At 35.1% G+C, this 23542-nt stretch overlaps 1 protein-coding gene across 7 annotated transcripts in view; it reads left to right on the forward strand.

Moving 5' to 3' along the window:
- CDH12 (cadherin 12) overlaps nt 1-23542 on the forward strand; it is an 812943-nt gene that overhangs the window by 593903 nt on the left and 195498 nt on the right. For all 7 annotated transcript variants that reach the window (XM_016137287.2, XM_016137288.2, XM_016137285.2 and 4 more), the window contains one exon: nt 4966-5378. In XM_016137287.2, the coding sequence (XP_015992773.2) occupies nt 5148-5378 (231 nt within the window). In that variant the 5' untranslated portion in view covers nt 4966-5147. The remainder of the gene's footprint in view (nt 1-4965; nt 5379-23542) is intronic.

The raw sequence follows: 23542 nt of genomic DNA on the forward strand, positions 1-23542 counted from the left end.
GAGTTACAAAATGCACATGTACACGTGTTCTAATGAGTGATGAGATTAAAAAAATTTTTTATTTCATCATGTATATAGGTAGCTCTACAGACATAGCAATATGGTTGATTGTGTCCCCACAATTCATATGCTACCTAAGGGACAGTTACTTAACATGAAACCATACTGTGACTTAACATGAAACCATACTGTGTCTTGTTCCAAAGCCCATTTTTAAAATTCATTTATTGTATTATGAGTTGATTTAAGTGTACCAAGGCTCCGAGGCTGGAAGTGGCCTCCATCTTCGAAGTTGTCAAGAAGGTCTAATAGGCTGCCTTTCCATTTGACTGACCCCCATCAAGGCATCCCCAGTTCAAGCTAACTGGAGGAAGCCTGCAGAGTTCAAAATCACTTACCTTCCTCTTTATACAGTATCTCTCAGGGTCTCCTGGCCAGTCTAGAACCTTGCTGGGTGGATTAGCTGGGCTGTTGCACAGATTATTAATTTTTAGCACCCTGGCCCTGTCAATTATGGCTTTTTTTTTCCTGTCTCTGCTTAGAATTATGTGTTTCTTTTTAGATTCTGATGGGCGAATCCTGGGGGTCCTGACTCTTCTGACTTCAAAGGAACTATATCGATCTGATAACTTTGATCCCTTAATTGTATAGGAAATCTAAGTGAGTTTAAGAAAAATTAAGCTGCCCAATATTGAAAAACCTACTTAGCTTTGGAAAAAGAATTTAGAACTAAGGTCTTTAGGCTCATATTCCTTGTCTTCCCAGGATTTGAAACCCTGGATGCTTTCCTCTATTTATAGTCCATCAATACAGGGGCCACATAGTACAGCATCCTAAAGGGCAGGCTGTGGAGTCACACCATCCAGGTGCAAATCTACCTTCTATGTATCAATTTGTGGATCATGTTCAAGTCTTTTAATGTCTCTGTTCCTCAGTTTTCTCTGTAAAACGGACATAATAATAGCACCTCCTTCATAGAGCAGTTGTATAGGTGCACAGTATAGAACACTATGTGGAACTTAGTAAGTTTTCAGTAAAAGTTAGCTATTATTGTTCAATGGCTAATTCACTCAAATTTAAATATGTACTAAGTACCTATCATAGTCCAAGTATAAGAAGTCCTCGAATAACATTGTTTCATTCAATATCCTTTTGTAATAACATTGACAAGATGCCTTAGGAACTTAACTCTTGTTTATAGTAATCAGGCTATGGTTAAATTGGTTTTTGTGTACATCATGGTTTTGATGCAATTCCAAGAACACATTGATAAAGTTAAGTGAGGACTTACTATAATATTGTAGACACCAGGAACAGAACAGCTAACAAAAGAGGCATCATTGCTACCTTCATAGCCTCTTCGCTCCACCCAGAACAACAGTAACAAGTAATTCTATAAATACATCTGTAATATAAATTATTAGTATTATTATTAATATTAATATTTATTCAATAAAGTGTTGAAATTGAGGGAGGGGACAATGGCAGAGGCTCTAGAGTGTGGAGGTAGGCCCTGTTAAATTCATGATTATCATAATAAAATCCTGGATTTTAACATCTACTCTCTTAGCAACTTTGAAATATACAATACAATATTGTTAACTATAGTCACCATGTTGTATATTAGTTCCCCAGTGTGCAATGAGAAGGCTTTATATTTTTAATTACAGATATTTTTACTACAATGTGATATGTGGGTTCCTAAAACCCTTTGCATTCTGCAGAATTTATATTAAAATAGAACCATTCTTGGGGTGGGGGGGAAGTAAGATTCTGTGCAGATCCTCCAAAACTATGCAGTTACTGCTTAGCAATCATAATCTTAGTGAAAATATTAGCAAGAATAACCTGCGAATAAATATTAGTAAATAAAAGATTTACTAGTAAATAAAAGATTCTATTCTAAGGAAAACAGTGAAAGTAATTTGGTGGCAAGGATAAGTAAGGATCAACCTACTTAGATAAAAAGAAAGCGGGAAATGCACAAAGACACGGAGAATACAGCGCGTTAACATAGCATGTGTGTCCGAAGAGAGCTAAAGGGAAGAACAGAACGTGGGCGTGAGGGAAATGGGAGTTACGTTCCATTCTGTGCTCCTTTGTGGTCTCCGTTAACTTGAGCCTTGTTACAATATTGTGTGTGTAGCTGCTGCTTTCAGTGATATAAATGTTTAATGTACTGGGGAATTCGCTTAAGGAAAACATACTTTTTGTGTTACATTTATATTCTTCTCTACTTACCAATCATTTAGGAGTTAATCCCCTCACATTACAGACATAGATTGTAGCATAACAGATGGAGAATGACATGAGTAGATTAGAATTTCTAAAAAATTACTCTAGTAGGGAATCAAAACTGAGATTTTAGACACTTTGACTCTAAAGAAGAAAGGGTAGCTGGAGTCAGATTGGTGACAGTGCTGATGGCATATCCAGATGTCCAAAACATCAAAAATTTCTACTACAAAATAAGAAGACATTTGTTTAGAGAAATAACCTTAGGTGCCAATGCTCTCCAAAATCTTAGTTTTGATACCTCACACCCTCACAATAGTGGACGAGAAAAATTTCATGGACGAAGAAGCCAGAAATGCAACCTAATTCATTTTGCATACGAGGCTAGAAATGGGACATCAGAGTTTCTGCCATTCATCTTTTCTACTGTGTCAGAATATGACGGAGTGAGGATTGACTTAAGTATGGGAAGAAACGTGGAAGACCCAGAAAGCTCAAGAAATTAAAACATGTTGGATGTCCATGTTAGCAATTTAAACTTGAAAACAGATGAGAGAAATATGCACATTATGATTACAGAGGCTTATTGAAAACAGTTGCAAATATTCTCTGACTTCTTAAATATATTGTCACATAGACATGTTACCATTTATGTTTAATATTTGATTTTGTATGTTAAGAATACGTTACTTAAGTAGAAATCAGTTTGTGATTTAATCTAATATTTAAACTAGTGCTGTCCAATACGAAATAATGCAAGCCACAAATGTGAGCTGCATATATAATTATAATTTTCTAGTAAACATGTTAAAAGTAAAAATAAATAGATAAAATTAATTTAATAGTTTATTTATATTTAATGTAATAGATCCAAAATATTATCATTCCAACAAGTAATAAACATAGAAATGAATGAGGTATTTTAAATTCTCATTTTTTAAACCAAGTCTTTGAAACTTGGAACACAATTTAAAAGTAGAACACATCTTAATCTCAAATTGTCAGTCTCAGCTAGATAGTCACATATGGCTAGTGGTTATCAATTTGGACAATAAGTCTATTAACTTTTTATGAAAATTAATTTTCCAGAATGAAAAGATGCAATGAAATGCATACTACTTATGTTTTTGTCAGTATCCAAAGTCGCATCTCTTCAGGCCATATAAAAAAATACCACACCCTATTTTATTTTGCTTTTGGAAGTGTAATTATAGAATACTTTTACAGTACAACTTTTGGACACTCTTCATCTTGCATCTTATCTCAAGCAAGATGAATTGCTTCCACATCAAATGTTGGATTTGCATATTTGTGAAGAGCATGTTATACTTTTTATTATATATAACTGAATAAGCATTGAACTGATTACGGCTGACAGGTGGACAAAATGCCATGTTTTATAGACATTGAATTAAACATGTATTGATTTTGACTTAAGTTCTCTTGTTTTGGAAGCATTATGTATAATTTTTGGCCTCCAACATTGTTGGCCCTTGGAAATCTCATAAGCTATGAGCACTGTGACCCTAGTGCCAAATAGATAAAACCACCCTGGCTCTGGCCACATTTTTCCCCCAGCTCTGCTTACAAAATACAGGATTCCTAGTATTACTTTAGCTCTCAGTGCAATTGTTACCTATGACAGGATTTTCCTAACTTTAGTTTTGCTAACTTAAGTTTTGCCATCAGGATATTCTGTCTGCTTATTTGCACAGCATTGGTGAATTTGCCTTCACTTATTTATTTGACTCTTATTTTATTTTTCTGATTGAAGAGAGGCAAGGATGGTCTTATTTTTTTATCTACTATATAAGATATGTTCTTATCTACTATATAACAAATGACATAGTACATTGTAGACACTCCATAAACCTTCGATAAATGAATGCAAAAAAGCGTTTGTTTTAAAGAGAAGTTCAAAGCTCATTTTACCTAAATGCCAAGTAGAGTTTGTTCATCTGGTATGAATCCAGGTTTACTCTGAGCTGGACACCATCTACGAAATAATTCTACATATCCTAGGTTTCTAGCAAACCAAGTCTAGAGGATCATTTTGTTGTTTTTTAGCTTAAAGATTATAAAGGCTTATAGAACCATCTAACAGTTTATCGGTCATTTACATTTTATTAAGATTATTCACTTTTACATTTAGTAATTTATGTTTTTTTATTCTTTATATTCTCTACTGCTTTTTAGAAATTGTTTTATATTTTTCTTAGTCTCTAAATCTATGATTCTCAATCTTAGCCTGTTTTGTTCCTCCCAGGGGATATTTGACAATGCGGATACTTTTGGTTGTCACACTGGGCATGGAGGAGGGTGCTGTTTTCTTAAGTAGAGGAAAGAAGGTGCTGCTAAAAATCATAAAATGGACAGCAGAGAGTTCCCTGGCAGCAAAGAATTATCCAACCCAAAATGTCACAGTACTGAAGTTATGAAATCTTACTCTTAGTTCACTTTAAAACCAGTGATCCTGTTTTTACCCCCTTAAAATGATTATTAAATTTTAAAAAATGATTGCTTCAGTTTTTTAATTTAATAATTTTTCAAGTCAGTAAAAAGCTTAGTTTATCCATGTCAAGAGGTTGAATCGCAATGAACATTTATCAATATGATTCTTTAAAAGGCTTTCCTCTCTGTTTCTTTAAATGTTGCCAGGTATAACGAGAGGTTTGATGACTATCATGTAATTCTATCAATTTAATGTATCTTTGTTAATCTGTTTCATAGGTCCCTTTAGATGGAATATAATACTGCAGAAGCTTTTTCATCGAAAGGATTAATGCCTGCATTATCATTTCTGCAATAAAAGCGAATAAGTGGTAGAGGCCACAGACACCTCAAACCTGGATTCCACAATTCTGCATTAAGCGCTGGAGTTTTATTACTCTGCCGCAGGAAAGCCTTTGCCAATGCTTACAAGGAACTGTTTATCCCTGCTTCTCTGGGTCCTTTTTGATGGAGGTCTCCTAACACCACTTCAACCACAGCCACAACAGACTTTAGCCACAGGACCAAGAGAAAATGTTATCCGCCTGCCAGAGCAGCGATCGCATTTCCAACGAGTTAAACGTGGCTGGGTATGGAATCAGTTTTTTGTGCTGGAGGAATACATGGGCTCCGAACCTCAGTACGTGGGAAAGGTAATGGCCTGTTTCTTTTGACAACCCCTTGATGGCAAGGGGGATTATGCATTGTGTATTGTGTGTGGATGTTTTGCACAGGAGTGGAACAAACCAGTGACTAAGAACACTGGCAATGAAGTTCAAGAGACCTGGTTTCTCATCCTGATTCAGTGATCCGGGTAAGCTTTGGAATATCATTAATCCCTCTTTATTTCAATTCTCCCTGGTTATTTTAAGAAATTAATATACATTTTTCTTTTATTTTTGATGTTTAAGATATAAAATTAAAATATATAAATATCATTAAAAGTGTTATTGTAAGACATTATCACTCACAGATATTCTGAAATTGTTGACCAAAGAGAGGCATTGTAAAAGCTCACCAGGTATAAATATTCTAAACTGCTGCTGGTATCCTTGAATAAGCAGAATGTCTTCCTTCCCTTCTCCCTTAAAGAAATGATACATGGTTAGGATTGTGGTTATGAAGTGTTTGATTTGGCTTGCTTATGCTTTATAAATAACTTCTTCTTTTTTATATGCTTTGCAAGCTATTTATGAAGCGATTTATGGCCAAAGTAAAAAATGTTGGAACCCAATTATGTACACATTGATCTTCAACACAGCACATAAGTTCTGATCATTTTACAAGTTTATAAAAATTTATTTATTTATTTTTACAAAATGTTAGCAACCCTATGTTTCAGTACATTGATGCTTTACTGCTATTTTCCTTATGTAAAAGTTTTGACTTATCTAGAATAGATAGAACTTATCAATGCCACTGGAAAAAATATATTTTTTTCTAGAAAAATAATTATTTTATTTTTATTTTGTTAATTCTGTCTTTTAATGTTCTAAAATATTTTGTCATCGCTTTAATAATGATAATGATAATGATAATAATAAAACAGATATGCTTGGAGAGAGTTTAAAGTAAATCCAAAGAAAGAAAGGGAAACCATAGTAAGAGGGATATTAAAATTAGAAAATTATGTCTCTTGACAGAAATTTCTGGAAGCCTGCACTAGTGAGAAACAGGGTGAGTCTTAGGATTTTGATGTTAGGTCGAAGGAAGCAAATCCATTCAAGATCTTAATTTTTGCACTACACTTTCAGAATTTTCTTTTTAACAATGTATTTAAAGCATATTGAACAAACAGTACAGGAGGTCCTCCAACAGAACCTTCGATGACGGTGAACACATAGCCAGGTTTGCCCTAAGGCATTTGAGCTCCTAGGTGAATATTTCCTGTGAGGAAATATTCCTATCTATGAATAAAATTTGAGTTACACCGAATTAGCCTTGAGTACAATCTGGCAGTCCAGTTTCTAGTCATCTTGCAAAAAATTCATAGTGCCATTAAGCAGGAGCAATGTCCTTGACAGGATCCCTACCTACTAGGAATCAAGACCTGTCATATAGCCCTGGGACAACTCCTTAAGTGCCACTCCTGGATCTCCACAGCAAATATAGTGAAGTCCAGAACTGAGCAGAAAGTTATTTCTCCCCTGGATGCCTAGGGGAGAAATGGACACTAAGGCCCAGATAGTTTCAGTCCAGCCCAGGGCACCCCACGCAGTAGCATTGCTCTCCACAAATAGCCTTGGGCACTAGACTAGAAAGGTCTTAGAAAATCTTAAGGACAGCAGTCTAAACCATGGAAACCCTTAATTTATTTTAAGTTACTTCTACTTGTATGATTTCTCCACAGATCTCAGGATATAATAATTACTAAAACATTTTTATGGTAAGAATAGTTCATGTTGTGCTGGCACAGTTGTTTCTGGTGAGTTAATTTAGTATAAGGATTGAGTTTTGAAGTCCAAGACAAATGAGGAGGCAGCGCAGCTCTGAAACTGACTCACGAATGTCAGTTATCTCAGCCCAGCTTGTGATGGAAGCTAGACATTGCATGGAGGATTCTGACAAATGTCTGATGACAAGTAGGCTTTGGTTTTGATTGAAGCAGATCTTTAGTCTTCAGCTATTTGAATTTGAGGAGAGAAAGTTGGCATTTTATTAAAAAAAATAATGAAACTGAATTCTGTTTTTTTTCCTAAATAGAGTGTATTTCACCTACTACTGGACAGAAGTGAAAAGGATCTAGGAGTTGCTTATGCAAGTTTTGTTTGATAGTCTGGAATTCTGCCTTTGTAATTGGTATGATAGTATGGCATTCAAGTCGTTTTAAAGATGAATCACAATTTATAAATAGATTTAAACAGACTCCTAAAATTTAACCTATTATTAAAGCAAAACAACATTATTTTCACAGGCCAATGGTTCTCCATTTATAATGTGTAATAAGAGCCCATGGTTCTCAGGCAATGTAAGCTTCTAATGCAAATAATACAAGAGTTGCCAAAATTTCCTTTCCCCATGGAAACTAATTAAAGTTTAATTAACTGTCTTGATGATTCTAGATGTGGGAATATTCATATAACATTGGGACCAGTTCGAACCATTATGTATGTTTGTAAACATACATATGTATATTTATGCTCTTGCTCTCTTTAGAAAGGCTTTGAGACAGTTCATAGAAAAGTAAACTATTATAAATAATATAAATTTAGGACTAAGAAAAGAGGCAAGTACAAAACGTCAAGTACAATGGCCATCTGAACTATAATTGAGCTTAGATTTAACTCTCTTTGCAGCAAAAGCATCTATGGAATACAATAATTTGTATACTTCCTATTATTCAAAGCTCCCCTTATTGAGAAGAAAAATCAATTTCCCTAGCTTCAAATATAAAAGAATTTATTTATGAAGAAATTCATGGAAGAGGGAGAGTTCCGAATGGCTTAGTGAATATTAGCCTCAACAATTGTTATATTTAGAAAGAAGAGATCCTAATGTTGATATTCTTTCAAGAAAGACCAAACTGCGGTATTGCTTATATTACTCTAGTTTACACACAAAGAAAGCATACGTGTATCAGAGGGAAAACCGGCGTTTTCCTCCAAGAGCTATTTTGTGTTTCATATACTACCTGAATAAATGTAACATGATATAGTGCAAAGAAACACAGAAATTAATTTGACTGGCAAACATTTTTAATTCGGACATTATCAATTGCTCAAACTCCCCAACAATAAAACCTGTATTTTTAATATTATACTCTCTCTCACACACACACATACACACATGCACAGTAGGCTGGATGTTTACACCAATATATATAACTGCATGCGTATGTCTGTGAAGTACTGAGTTACATCATAACTTCAAAGCTGTATATCAAGAAAATGCCCATTTTATCTTCAAATAAAAATTAGGACATTGAATTGTCATTTCAGATGATCTTTGTTATCAACAATTCTTGAATTTATATTGTTTTAAATGGCAAAAAAAAAATTAAACTGAAAGAAATATAAACATACAACTTGAAAAAGTATTAAGCCTCGTGGGGATAAATTTAAGTATAAAGGTCCCAGCATGGAGAGGCTAATAGGTCAACTTTACTAAGTGCTTCCTTGGCACTATTTACATTGCTTTACAAATGATATGATCTTCACAACAGCGCTATTGTGCATGTTAGAAAACTGGCACACAGAAAAGCTAAGTAACTTCCTCATGTCCCAACACCCAAATGCTGAAACTAGTCTTTTAAGACAGGAAGTTTAACTCCGTTTCACTGGAAAATATCATGGTTTATTTTCTTACAGAGGATCTTAAAAGCTAACAATAATATCAGTACTTTGTCAAACATGCGATAGTGGAGCCTTTATTAGGGACTATGGAAACAAAAGAAGGTCTAGAAAATGGAGGAATTCAAGAAAAGCTTACATGAGGAAGCATCTGAAAGGCATCTTGAAGGTGGACTTTATTCTTTCACAAGAAACAGTCTGAGGAAACGTTTTTATAAGCACTGAGGCTTGAAAGTTCAAGGTGAGCCTATATAATGGTATTTCAATAGAGTCAGAGAGTGTGAAGCCACCTGTTCCAAATAAATAAACACAGAATATGTGGAGAGGTTCCATTATACCAAGATCAGTATGAGTTTTTCTTACTCATTTGTTTATTTATTTACAGTCAAGGTATAATTGACACATAACATTATATTAGTTTCAGGCATATGACATAATGATTCAATGTTTGTATACATTGTGAAATGATCACCACGATGTCTAGTTCACATCTGTTCCCATACATACACTTTTTTTTTTCTTGTGATGAGAACTTTTAAGATTTATTCTCTTAGCAATTTTCTAATATAAATACAGTATTATTAACTATAGTCTCAGTGCTGTATGTTACTGTATTATTTGTTCTTAATGGTGTCAGGATCCACAGAAGTGCCTTCACTGAGGATTCATTTGGCCAGATTTGCAGTTCTAGAATGATCACTTAGAGACCATTTAAAAGACTCAAAGGAAACAGAGAAACCAGTATGGAAATAAGAAACATACATAGAAGATTACAGTAGGCTTGTCTAGGAAGTAATGAAAGAAAAGAGATATTAGAGTCGAAGATGTAAAAGGTAGATGATAAAAGGTTTCAAGATCTATTGGTCATGGGAATATAAAGGATAGGACAAAGAAATCACTACATAATTGCATATAGAGAATAAAAGAAAGGGAGAAGTTTTTAAAAAAGCTGACACAGATTTCTGATTTTCATTTTTCTAATATCTTATAAAGATTTATTTCTAAAGTAAGAAATAAAATGATCACTATTAGATAATCTATATCCAAGTGCAATATCCAAGTGCAAAGTACACAGGTGCAATGTCTCATAAGTATTTAGATATATTAATGTAAGGTTTGCAAAAGAGGCCAATGGTAGAGACATAGGAATAATCAGTATACAGATGGGAGTAAAAATCATATAAGTGGGCAACACAGTCTAGGAAAAATTATAAAAGATATGAGAATCCTGATTTTTAACTGCAAAGCAGATGAAGAAGAATTAGATAGTGTCATGGATAATAAATTAAAAGGAAGTTTTAAGAATAAGAAATGACAATGTCAAACTCCACAGGTCAAATTAAATAATGACTGAAAAGCCTGTACTGGTTTAGGCAGTTGGTGAGCTAGAGGTGACCTTCATCAAAATGATTGTATTGGTTTTCTCTAGAGCTTAAAGAAAGGAGAAAGTGATGGATACAACAAGTAGATTTCAAAAGTATAGATAAAAGAGATTGATCTATGATATCCTCGGTTTGATGTGATAGATACCTTATTAGTTAGTGTTCTCCAGAGAAGCAAAACCAATAGTGTGTGTGTGTGTGTGTGTGTGTGTGTGTGTGTGTGTGTGTGTGTGTGTAAAGAGAGAAAGAGAGATAGATTGAGAGAATGAGAGAGAATGTGTTATTTTAAGGAATTGACTCATGTGATTGTGTAGGTGCGAGTCCGAAATCTGCAGGGTAGGCCAGCAGGCTGCAGACTCAAGGAGGCATTGCAAATATACTTGGTATAGCTATTTCAGCTTCAGACTATGTACTTATAACATATACATATGTGTGTATTGTATATGTACATATACACACAATTATAGGGCATATCTATGTCTTTGTTTCAATTATGTACTCCAGAACAGAGGAAATAATTACAGAATGGGTTCGGGGACCTATTGGACCCACTGTGATATGGACCTGAACTTGAACTCCATCGACCTCCTCAGGTCCCTACTTGGACTAGTGATTTTTGAATCACCAGTGATTTTTTGAACCCTCTAGACTCAGTGTCAGTTCAGAGCCAGTGTCTAGTAGTTCCCTAGAGGTATGGTTATTCCCATTTTCCCCATGCATAGCCACCCTGGTGAAAGGTCCCCTTGGGGAAAGTTGAAAAAAAAGATGAACAGTATAAATTTTTTGTGTGTGATTTATGGTGTAATAGGGTCCTTCATCAGGAGATCCAAGACTTCCTTTCATTCCAGAGTTTCTGGGTCTGAAACTGGCTTGTGTCTAATAATAGACTGAGGGGGTATGCCTCATTTTATAATTCAGGTTAGATTTTTGGTCACTCGACTAGAACTTTTCTGCTTATACAGATCATGTGAGAATTTAATAGGCTTCCTGTCTATTTCCTGTCTGAGGACAATGCCAGCGCCATCGGTCTCTGTGTGTCAGACAACTCAGATTGCTGCCTTGTCTCTGCTGTCTTTTCTGGCATCTACACCCACCTTGCCTTTGACCACTGTGTGCTGGCACTTGATTCCTGTCACCCCAAGATCCAGTTATTCCGATTGCATCTAGATTTCCCCATTCAGCTCTTACTGTAAGCTCTGTCCTACAGACAAGAGCCATCACAGAGCTCTCCAAGAATGCAGGAGCTCCTCTCTCAAATTTCCTTCCTAAAGTCATAGTGAAAGATGTGTTCTCTGAAATTTTCTGGAGTGGATGAGTAGGTCTTTTTGTTTTTGTTTTTGTTTTTGTTTTTTGAGTCTACTAGGGTAACAGTAGTTGATACAATTATATAATTTTCAGATGAACCTTATAATTTGACGTCTGTATATTCTATTGTGTGTTCTCACCACCCAAAGTATAGTTCTCTTCAGTTACCATATATTTGATCTCCTTTACCCACTTCACCCTCCCCCTAAACCCTACCTTTGGTCCTTTTTACCACATTTACCTCTCTCTTCCTCCTCCTCCTCCTATCTTCTGGTAACCACTAATCTATTGTCCATGTTCATGAGTCTCTGGCCTGTTCATTTGTTGCTTTTAGGTTTATATCCCACATATGGGCGAGCAGGTCTTAAATGAAAAATGGTTTAGTCTTCCCATCTTTCTAAGCCTTTAAATAAATCCCTTCCTCTACAGTAAACCAAGGCGAGCCTGACATTTCAGATTCATTAACTTGTGGACAACATTTTGCTTCTTGTTTCAGCCAAACAATTAGAGCATTTTCTGACTCCAGACTGTAACATTAAATGCAACATTTAGTGAAACGTTGGGTTTTTTTAGTTGACTCATATCAGTAAATTCGGCCTGTTTCAACTTTATGTTTCTTCCACCATTATTTCCACTGTTAATATCTATTCTCACATGTATTTTCTGGAGTTTTGTCTCTATAAGTTAAAAAAAAAAAACAAGTAGTTATTTTGGTGTGTAACACATTTTCTCATGGATCATACTTGCTACTTCACCGTTAGGGGCCTCCTAAGGCTTGAGTCAGGTTACAAACCAAGAACCAGAGGAGAATGGTGAGGGCAGGGCTTGACGAATCAGCAGTTTCTTGCAGGGCAGTTGACTCCAGAAAGGCCATGAGTTTTCTCAAGCATTAAGCGTTAATCTCAGATGGAGATGGAGAGCAAAGAAGACTCATCAGAATTTAGGGTCTCAATGTCCCCAGCTTTGTTAAGGTTTTTCTACATATCTAGAGTCTAACTTTCAGGATCCCATTCCTTCACAATCAATGCACTTATTTTAAAAGTAGACACACTGAGTGGCTAGGAATTCAGTTTGCACAGGATGAGATGCTGTGCTTGTTTTTCAACAATCTTAGTTCTGTGCTTAAAGGAGAATAAGGTCTCTTTCAGGATAGACAGAAGCTGTCAGGTCACTTATGTGGCACTTGAACTTGGACTTCAAAGCCCTGAGCATATTCTTTTTTTTTCTGCACTTTGTTCAGTGCTATACCCTAAAGTTTGTGTCTCCCCAAATTCACATGCTGAAATTCTAATGCCTAAAGTGAGAATATTAGAAAACAGGACCTTGAAGAGGTACTTAGGTCATGAGAATGGGACCCTCATGAACGGAACAAGTGCCCATATGAAAAGGCCCACAGAGCTCCCTGGCTCCGCCTGCCATGTGAGGACAGAGCACAAGTCTGCCACCCAGAAGGGGGCTATTCCCAGGCCATTCCAATGCCCTGGTCATAGACGTCAGCGTCCAGAATGATGAAAAACAAACTTTGTTTTTTATAAGGTACCTACTCTATTGCATTTTGTTATAGCAACTAAAACAGACTTAGACATCTGGCAATGCTAAGAACAACTAGCCAATATCATTTATAATCACGAATTTGACAAAAATGTATCACATACATACTCACCGAGATTCTTGCCTCTGGTAAGTGTTTGATTAGGAGTATCCACTGGTGATATTTTGTATATCTCTATTGCCACATCATACCATGGACTACCCCTGTTGTCTTTACTAATGGAAATAAAGACATTAGTATCTTTACTTGTAATTAGATTAGAGAGTCAGTTCCAGAAACCACAGAACCAATTAAGAAAACTCATCCATAAGATTTTGTTCCCCTAGAACCACTCCTGGTACCAAAATTTGTATTAGTCAGAGTCCTTCAGAAAATCAAAATAAATAGGAAATGTTTATATATGTTTTATATTGATATTTATTTATTTATTTATTTAAAATATATTTGGCTCATGCAATTGTGGAGATGAAAGTTCAAAATCTGCAGGGTAAGCTGAGAGCCTGGAGATCCAGAAAGAGTTGTAGTTTGAGCTGAAAAGTCTTCTGCTGGCAGAATTAAGTCTTTGTTTATTTAAGAGAGTTAGAGGTCAGTCTTTGTCTTATTAAGGTCTTCACTGATTGGATGAGGCCCACCCACATTATGGAGGGTAATCTGTTTTATTTAGAGTCTACCAATTTAAATTTTAATCTCTTTCAAAAAACACCTGCATAAAAACATCCAGAATAATGTTTAGTCAGATAGCTGGGCAACTTGACCCAGCTAGGGTAACACATAAAATTAACCTTAACAGAAATAATAAACACAATTAGATGCTGCTAAAGATGAAATGGCTGATTTCTCAGTTAGAAGAAAGCAGTACTAGTTGACTTAAAACTCAAGGGAATTTACTTTTAAAAGATGTTCAAGTGGCAGAATTAATCCACAATGTTCGATTTTCTTCACCAGCAAGAAGCTTTAGGGAAGGAGAAAAAAGAGCAGATGATTGTATCAATGTATTGTTGCAGACATATTGGGCCAACAGGATGGAAGAGAAAGCAGGGTACTAAAAACAGAGAGGTCCAAGAGAAACCAGGGTGGGACTGCAAACACTAACATTCCAAAGAGATCTACCAATAAGAAACGTACTTTTACATATACCTAAGCCAAGGCAGTGGCAATAGAATTTCTTTTACTACTTTTTCTTTTTCTTTTCTTGTATTATAGAATTTGGGTTTGGATTAGTAAAAAGAATAGGAAAGAAAAAAAATAAACATATGGATAGTATGATAGCTTATTAAAATAGCTATAATCAAATTGCAAAGATAATGTTTATCTAGAATTTCTTCTAAATTAACACAATATTAAGGTGATATTTTGACTCAAATATAAACCCTTTGCACCTGATAAAATGTAAATTATGTCATAAAGTTGTACTAATACATTTAAAAGTTGTTTTCATAGCTCAAGTATCTATCTACTTATCTAACTATCATCTATCTATCATCTATCTATCCATCTATCTATCTATCATCATCATCATCATCATCATCATCATCATCTGTCTAACTATCTATCTATCATCTATTGGGTCCGTGAGTTATGCAGCTTTCAGAGAATCCCATAATGTACTTTTTGTGGTTCAGTTTACTCCTAAAGTGTGAGCTTTTAATATCAGAGTAATTGTGTTCATTTGAGATTCAGGGCTCATTATACCAACTCAGTCTTAATAAAAGATTTAAAACCTTATGCATTCTTTTGACTTCTGCCTCACTTACATATCTGAGAACCTATGGGTGAAATTCTAGTGCCCTAAATCAAGGTCTTTTTTCTAATCCACTTTGCTGCCAAGTAGACTGACCTTGCTGCCAATCAAAGCATCTTCAGCTACCTGTTCTTTTGTAGCAAAACACCAGAAGGAACCATTAGGTAAGACTAATATTTTATTTCACACCTTGGTTCTTAAACATATCCTTCAGTTTTATAGTTTCTATCAATACATGAGGCTATCTCTGAAATAATCATCTTTGAATATGATTAGATAGAAATATGTTTAAAAGAATACCTGACTGAAATGGAAATAGAGCAACTAAATAGCACAATGTACTAATGTTCTCATCAAATAGTCAATGCCTATTTCTAGTTATCTCTCCTCTTCAATTTGATTTTTTGTCCTAGCATGCTAATTATTTTATAATAGCCAAGTCATAAAGGTTTAATGTGTTTAATTGAATTGGCAGAAATTTAAATGATATTTAAGTATCTTTAAGTAAATATATGAAACACTAAACCAACATTTCAAAAATAGTATGGATAGCATTAAGATTTGAGTGCTTTAAATTTTTTTTTATTCTCCTTCTTTTCCTCTCTTCCTCTTCTTGTTCCTTTTGTTCTTTCTTCACCCTACATATAATTATATTTCAATCCTTTCTTTTTTTCTAGACATTTTTCTGTATTATTTATATAGGCGTTGTTTCATTATAGTTACTTAAAAGCTGGAATAAAGAATGAGGAGGCTTTGATTCTAATTTCAGGTGTCACAAAATGATCCACATGAAAGTGTTTAAATACATGTGTGTCAATCCATATGGCTAATAATATAGCAATGATTGCATACCCAGATTACTTTTTTCATGAGAAATATCTCAAGTGCATTTGTCACAGTACAGTTCATTGTATGTGTATTATGTGTGTGTGTGCATGTGTTACTGAATGTTTTTATGTAAAATATTAGCTGGATTCCTTGAGAAGCGGTGCTGTTTGTGGGCTAAAATTGATGAACATCTATTGCTTGCAATTATAGCAGGTGACGAGAGATGGAAACTAATGGAATTATTAGAGAATTACCCTGGAAAACACCACCTGTATTAAAAAGTAACAGAAAAATAGGGAGTATAGAGTGACCTGAATATTAAAGATTTCAAATTTAATGTTCTTATCTTCTAACATTGAGTTTATGAATATCTACATGGTTATACCACACAAACATACACTTGGAATATGAGAGGTTTCTTTTGGTACACTTTAAGCATAGTACATATATGTGAAAACACTTCCTTGACTGAAAAAAAGCAAAACCACTGTTATGGAAGGTACTATCTATGTATATTTCATTGTTCATGAGGCACAGTGTGATTTATTGCTACTGACATTTAATCAATACAAAAATATATGAAATTAATATTATTAAAGCATGTATCTTTCCTCCTGGAATCTTCCATAAAGATTGCTTACAGGAGATTTCCTATATAGCACATATCAGTGTAACCATTTTAGAGTAGACTTTAATGTATGGTTATACTCATTATTAAAGAATGTTGTTGCTTCTGCTGTTGTTTTATGTCAACTACCAAAAACTGTTAGTCTTCAACAGTTTCATGCATGTTGGAAGAAGACATAAAATACCTGGGTCAGAGAAAAGGGATGCTGATGCTCAGCACAGCTAAACTGTGAGCATCAGCATAATTGAGTCAATTCCCATGTACCATAGGAGCAAAATGGATAGGCACAGATGGATACCAGCACATACAGTGGGTTGAATTAAGCGAGATGAATCCTGATAATTTCCGCCTTTTGGTGAAGGAGGGGACATTATTTCTGTTTTACCGGGTAGTAAGCATGTCTACTCTTTGCTTTAGAAAAAGACACTGTGTCAGCTTTTCAAGGTTGTTTGCTATATGAACATTCTTGGAAATATAGTCTTAAATAAAAAGACCTTTAGTGCTTTCTGCATAAGACTTGGAGGAACACGAGGGATGATAAAAAATTGTCTCTCAACGCTATGTTGTGTGTTGACTCACTAAAGCAATACTACATAAGGTGGTAACTTAGTAAAATTAGAAACAAGTTAAATACTTTCTTCTGCCAGCTAACTGAATTGCTTTGTCAGGAATTAAATGACGGCCCCTTCCCTTTCTCTCTCTCTCTTTCTTTCTTTTTAAGCCACTTTTTTTTCCCCTCCCAGAGCTCATATCTATTTGCTTTCTGAATCTTGGACTTACAATTATAAATATGAAAGAGGGCGGAACCAAACATATGAAGAACTGTCCCACATCTTCTTCCCCTTAGGGATATATTTTTCCACAAATTAACTATCTTCTCAATAAGTATAACCTTTGCAAGATACATACTTATTTTTTCTTATCTAAATGGTAGAAGATAATTTATCTTTTAGCCACTGGATATGAATAACTGTTTGGGGTATAACCTCTTGATAACTACACTGATAGTCTTACTCCTTGATTAAATTGTAAGAATTACTTTTTCCACCATAAACAGTGACTTATTATAATAAAGATTGGAAAGTTCATACAGAATTAAATTTCTCTTTTTTATAAAAATGTAACTACTCTTGAAGTTTTACATAGTAGTTTGGATATATTTATAGGATTTTATCATATTTTCAGCCATCTATCAGAAAGAATATGAGATTTTAATTCAAAATGTTGTTTTGAAAGTGATAGACATTAAGAGGGTGTTGGTATTTCTCCATGATGTACAAAACTCTCTAAATACAATTCTCTGTTGAGTAAAGTTATAAACTAAACAGTGACATGGTAGCACTAAAAGATGGAATTACAGCTGTGTTGACCATGTCGACTATTCTTATACATATGTTTCAAATAATAACTTTTGAAGTTATCCCTGAAGAATCAGTGTGGAAGCTTTAAAAAATAAAATAATGCAGAAGGAAAAGTATACTTTGAAAATAAAGCCAGGTAATTAGAAATAGAAGAAAGCACATCCCTCCAGTAATTTTCCCCTTCAGTTAAACAATTTTAGGCCACATAAAAAATATTTAAAATCTTTTTATTATCAATCACATGATTGTGATCAGGAAGTTCATTAAAATTCCTCCTTTGCTTCATAACTGTCTATCAATTAGAACACGGAACTCCCTAAGCCTATAGCTGCACTCATGTAGTGCCAAAGAACATGGGAACTAGCAATAGTTAAATTTCAATCAGGTGATCAGAGAAACATTTTGTTTGAACAATCAGAGCTTCTTAACCCATTTAAAGCCTAGCTTTAAAACTACAATGGAAAATAAAAGCGAGATATAATCTTCCTTTATCTTTTCCTTCCTTCCCTCCTCCTTTACTTCCTTCCCTCTCTTCTACCTTCTTCTTTCCTTTCTTCCTTCCTTCCTTTCCTTCCCTCATTCTTTTTTTTTAAATCTTTTTTAATTAGAAAAGGTCTTAAGAGAACAAAAGCAAGAAAAATTTAGGGAAAAAAAATAGAGGCTATTCAAACAGGTAAAAAAAAAAAAAAAAGAAAACATATGCACAAAAATATACTAGAACTCTTTTTGGATAGTGTCATTAAAAATATACTAGAACTCTTTTTGGATAGTGTCATTAAAGAAAAGTTCTGAATATACTTTTAAATATCAAGGAATCACTGCAAGGGACACATTTGTGTGTGTGTGTGTGTGTGTGTGTGTGTGTGTGTGTGTGTGAATCTTTGCATATCTCTTGGTTCCCTAGAGGACACAACTGTGAATGACAACATGTTTGACAACTCGAGTGCCCTTAAAAAAGTGGAATTTCATCATCATTCCATGAAAACTTGTACAAACAATGTGTTTTCAGTTAAGTGAAGGTTTATAAATATCTGGCTCTTGTGGATTGTGAAACATCAAGTTTCCATCCTCATAGTTCAGGGGCAGGAATAGTGGAAATGAGAATGGGATAGCAATAAGCCATGTTAGTTTCCAGATATTCCTGACTAAATCCATGTCCCCAAATTTCCAGTCTGAACTGACCAACCCCCCACAATCCACCCCCTTTTCTGTTCTCATTGCTTAACTTCTTCCTGGAATGAAAGAGGAGTTCTAAAATTAAGTTTGGTTAAAGAATTTTAATCATACACTTTTCCCCTGATGGAGGCAAGTGTCTGAGCATCCTCGAAGGTGCCACTCTTCTTAACGGCTGCCACTGCTCGTGCTACCCTTTATTTCAAGGTCAAGGAGTCCTAGAGAAGTGTTTTGGACAAGAAAGGAAAACCTAGACACTATTTTAAATATGAGTTTAGGTAAGGGGTAGTAAATTACAGCTTTCAGACCAAATCTACCGTGCTGCCTGTTTTTATAAATAAAGTATGTTGGAACACAGCAATGCTTATTTGTTTGCATATCAGCTATGGCTGTTTTTGCACAAGATGGCAGGGGTGAGTAATTAGGACAGAAATAACACCAAACCTACAATATTTACCCTCTGGTCCTTTACAGCAAAAAGGGTGCTGCCTCTTGTTTAGACCATTAACCATGACACGACAGGAATGCCATATGGGCTTAGATCGTTCATTTGTGGACACTCAAAACAACTGTCCTCTCAGTCCTTTCTCTGTCCTGAAGATTCAGAGGGCTCATTGTCAGAAATGGGTCTGCTGGGAGAGGACTGGCACGGTGCAGTGAAAGAATTATGGGCTCTTTTGTGGCTTTGAATAATCTTACTACCTCAGCATCCTTGTCCTTAGGGATAGTATGGAAATAAAATACTAAGGTTGTGGGGATTACTTGCTCCACGTGTGGGACAGTGTGTGTCGGTTCTCAGCCAGTCTCATTCATGTTACTGTGCCCATGTAGAAATTGTAATATTTCTGATGAAATATGAGGATTTGGGCTCCACAGAAAGGTGTCTAGATTAATCAGAATGTGTTTTTCACTGCTTGGAGCAGAACGTTATGTATGTAGAATCTGTCATATTTTACAGAGTAGATCCCCATTCCCACTATGAGCCTTTGGTTGGATTGCCAAGAATCTAACAGCACCATAAGCGTGCTTATGTCTCCAGCACTTGTTCCCTTATCCAAGTGCATCCAAAGCATTAGAACAACAGTATAATATAATTTTGGCCATATAGTGATAAGAAGTAGGGGAATCATTACTAGAATTCATTGAGCTCACTTTGTCAGGAGTGCAGTGATTCCTATTGCAAAGTGAGGATGAAACATGTTTATTCGGGGCTGTAGTGGGGAAGTTGGGTGAAAACCTAATACAGTCATGCGAAGAAATGAAGAAAATTAAGATAAAAGTCTTGTAGTGCACTAAAGACACAATAAGTGTCAACATGCGTAATGGAGAAAAATAATTTAAACACATTTTAAAAACACCATTCTCCTTTCTTTAATTGGTTTAAACATTTATTGTGTATAATGTATGCTCATTTATATTCACTACAATAAATAATTAGAAGTGAATTTTGCAATTATATGCAGATTTGGAAACTTTGCATTTCATGGAAGAAATCTAGAAATATTTTACATTACCAATGCTTAAATTCAAAGTTAAGTGTTAGCTATGGCATTTTCATCAATCTATGTAAACATGTACTCATTAATTAATTCTCCTGGCATATTTCTAGTTTTTGCCTCCACTGATTAGATATTTCTGTAATATGCAATCTTCCATTAAATAGCAAACTGTAGTTATCATATACAACGTTGAATATATTTTAAAATAATTATTTAATTTTTACCATTCGATCAGTTTCGATAACCACATTCATATGTCATGGATGATGATGCCTTTCTTAATGGCCATGGATACATGTTAGAAAGTGATTTTTTTTCATCCAACAATGATCAAGGGCAGCTATTAAGTTAATAATTAAGTGAGTAGGGGAACATCCTAGTTCAATTAGTTAGAATAATTACTTACAGAAAAATAATTATGTGCACTCTCAATACACTAAGATTCCTGGATGAGAGTTCAGAAGAACAAATAAGTTATAGATAAGTGGATACGCTCAGGGACTGTGAGGATTTCAGGTTGAGTACAATGTGAGCTTAGGTAGAAGGGAAGAGTGAACATTGTCAGGAATTAAAATACAGATTTCAATATATTCCTTGCATCCTAGTCTTCAATGATATAAATCTACAATATGTGTCAGTCACTCTTACTTGCTATTTTGAGAATATTAGAAAACAAATCCCCATGTGCCAGTTGGGCGGGATGCCCAGTCCTTTCCCACCTGGCTCGCACCTTTCATGAATTAGTTTTCCTTGCAGCTCCTTCTGCAGAGAGTGGGGGACAGGGCGTGATAATGCCATTGTCTCAGTCTCATCCGGCCTTACAGTGCAGGTCTCTGCTTGTTTTCCAAGACCAGGGCTGCCCCTCCTGATCCAAAGGAAGAGCTTTTTCTGCTCAGCAGTAGTCCAGTTGGGTATAGGGTTGCTCCTGAAGCCAGAGTGAAATTATTAATAACACTCATTTTTGCTTTCAAGAGTGTTCCTGTTAAATGAGAAATTACATGGCCACGTTAGTGTGTATGTCATTTAGAAAACTTCCTGACCTTAAAGGCTATGAACATATTGCTATAGCTCTATTAAATCACGGCAAGCCTGTAGCTATTTTGCCTGGGGCAGGAGGGTGAGGGTGGGGTATGCCCATTGTGGTTGATTGACAGAGCAGCCATAACCAGCTGCATTCTAAGCCTAAAATAACATTATTCTTTCATGACCTAGTCTTTGATGCAGAATTTTTCTAATCATCATTTTGACTTTTCTCGTAGGGGTTGTTGTTATTCTTCTGACAATTTGGCCCCAATCAGATATTCTACATACTTTGGACATAATCATGTTAATAGCCTCCACATTACTACTAGAAAATTATTCTGTTCTTTTACAAACTGTCAAATGAAATAGATGCATAGGGAAAAAAAAAAAGTACACTGTAATTTTAACAGTCAATATCAGCTAAGACTTGGGCAGACCTTTGCCAGACCACACATCTTGTTAGAAAATATCACTCTCACATCAGTGGGATGGTTCTATGCCATATGTCCATACGACTAAAGTACGGTGTTGCATTCATTCTCTCCAGATCTAAGAAAAAGTTTGATCCAAAAGTAAATTCGAGTCTTCTTCTTAGAAAGCAAACACTAATTGTAAAGTTTCCAGCTGAAATGTTTCTGGCTTCAAATATATAAAAATCAGAACTCCTCCAGATAAGCACAAATATTATGGTGGGAGATAATTTGGCTATAAGCTCACTAGTTTCTCAAGCTCTAGTAATTATTTATGATTTTTATAGAATTTGAATCGATGAAGTTGGAAGGGGAGATAATGAAGTGGAGATGGTGTTTCCAGAAAAGTTCATTAAAAGAGAAGAATTTCTACTGTGAGCAAGTGACCTAAGTATACCTTAGAAGTAAAGTACAAAGAAAGACTAAAAAGTTTTCTTGACAAGAGTGGACACAGCCAAGTAAAGTATAAGAATTAAAAAAATAAACCTAGATCCTTCAAGTTGTAGCCTATTTTGATTATCCTGATGCTCTTGGGAACAACTTTAGCTTCTGAGATATGTTAACATAATTTCTAAGAACAATGGAAGATTTTTCTTGCTAACTATGAAATGATTACTTTGATGTTACTTAAAAGATAAAGATTTAGGCATAAGCAACTATGGCTTTGATTCAAGGCTCAGGAAGGACAAGAACAGGATTCATTTGAAAAGTCCTGTGAGAGAGAGGGTGATAGAGTACATGTTAGAAGTGAGCAATAATGTTAGCAATAATTACACCCATAAGCCAATATTTTCTGATTGCTATGTGGAGGGTATTTAGAATTTATTTTGTTATTTCTCTCAGCATCCCCAAGAGGGTAGTACTATTGTTTTCTACACATGAAGGGTAAGAAAGTTGAGGGATGGAGTTGCTCATAATATTAGGCTGCTGGGGTCCAAAAATAGGTCTTCCCAATTGCAAAGCTAGATGAGTGGGCACTGTGATACAGAGATGTGCCTACATAGCTAGGATAACATTTGACAGTGTTTAATATGCTTGCTGGCACAGAAAGCGTGTTAACAGAGAGTGAAGCCACCTCCCTGATGAGCCCAGGCTGTTGGTGAAGAGCTCTGGGAAGGCATGTAGCGTTGCACTATTATTCATTCTCATGATGTCACTTTCAAGGAGATAAAGGGATGATGTCGAACGGGCTACAACTTAAGACATATGTTAATTCAGTCCCTGAAGAAGGACATCACAATTACTCAATTATAGGCTAAAGAACATCCAAGTGCGTTTATGTTTCAGTGGAAATGAAGAGCTTCAGAGAAGCAAGACTTTCAAGGCACCACTCCAAATATTTCTAGACAAATCAGCAACACAGAGAGGTACTTCAGACATTCTTCATTTATCTGATATAATTTCTTTTTCTCCAATAAGAGAGATTCTAAGATTTCTTAAATGAAAATTTAAAAAATCTTAAAAATAGAATCATTAAATAAATAATGTGAGAGATAAGAAAATATCCTTCAGCTATCTTTTTAAAAATGTGAAAAATATTCTTGTTACATAAATATTACAGGTGAA

Source organism: Rousettus aegyptiacus, unplaced genomic scaffold (assembly GCF_014176215.1).
Source record: "Rousettus aegyptiacus isolate mRouAeg1 unplaced genomic scaffold, mRouAeg1.p scaffold_m13_p_8, whole genome shotgun sequence".
NCBI classification, from domain to species: domain Eukaryota; kingdom Metazoa; phylum Chordata; class Mammalia; order Chiroptera; family Pteropodidae; genus Rousettus; species Rousettus aegyptiacus.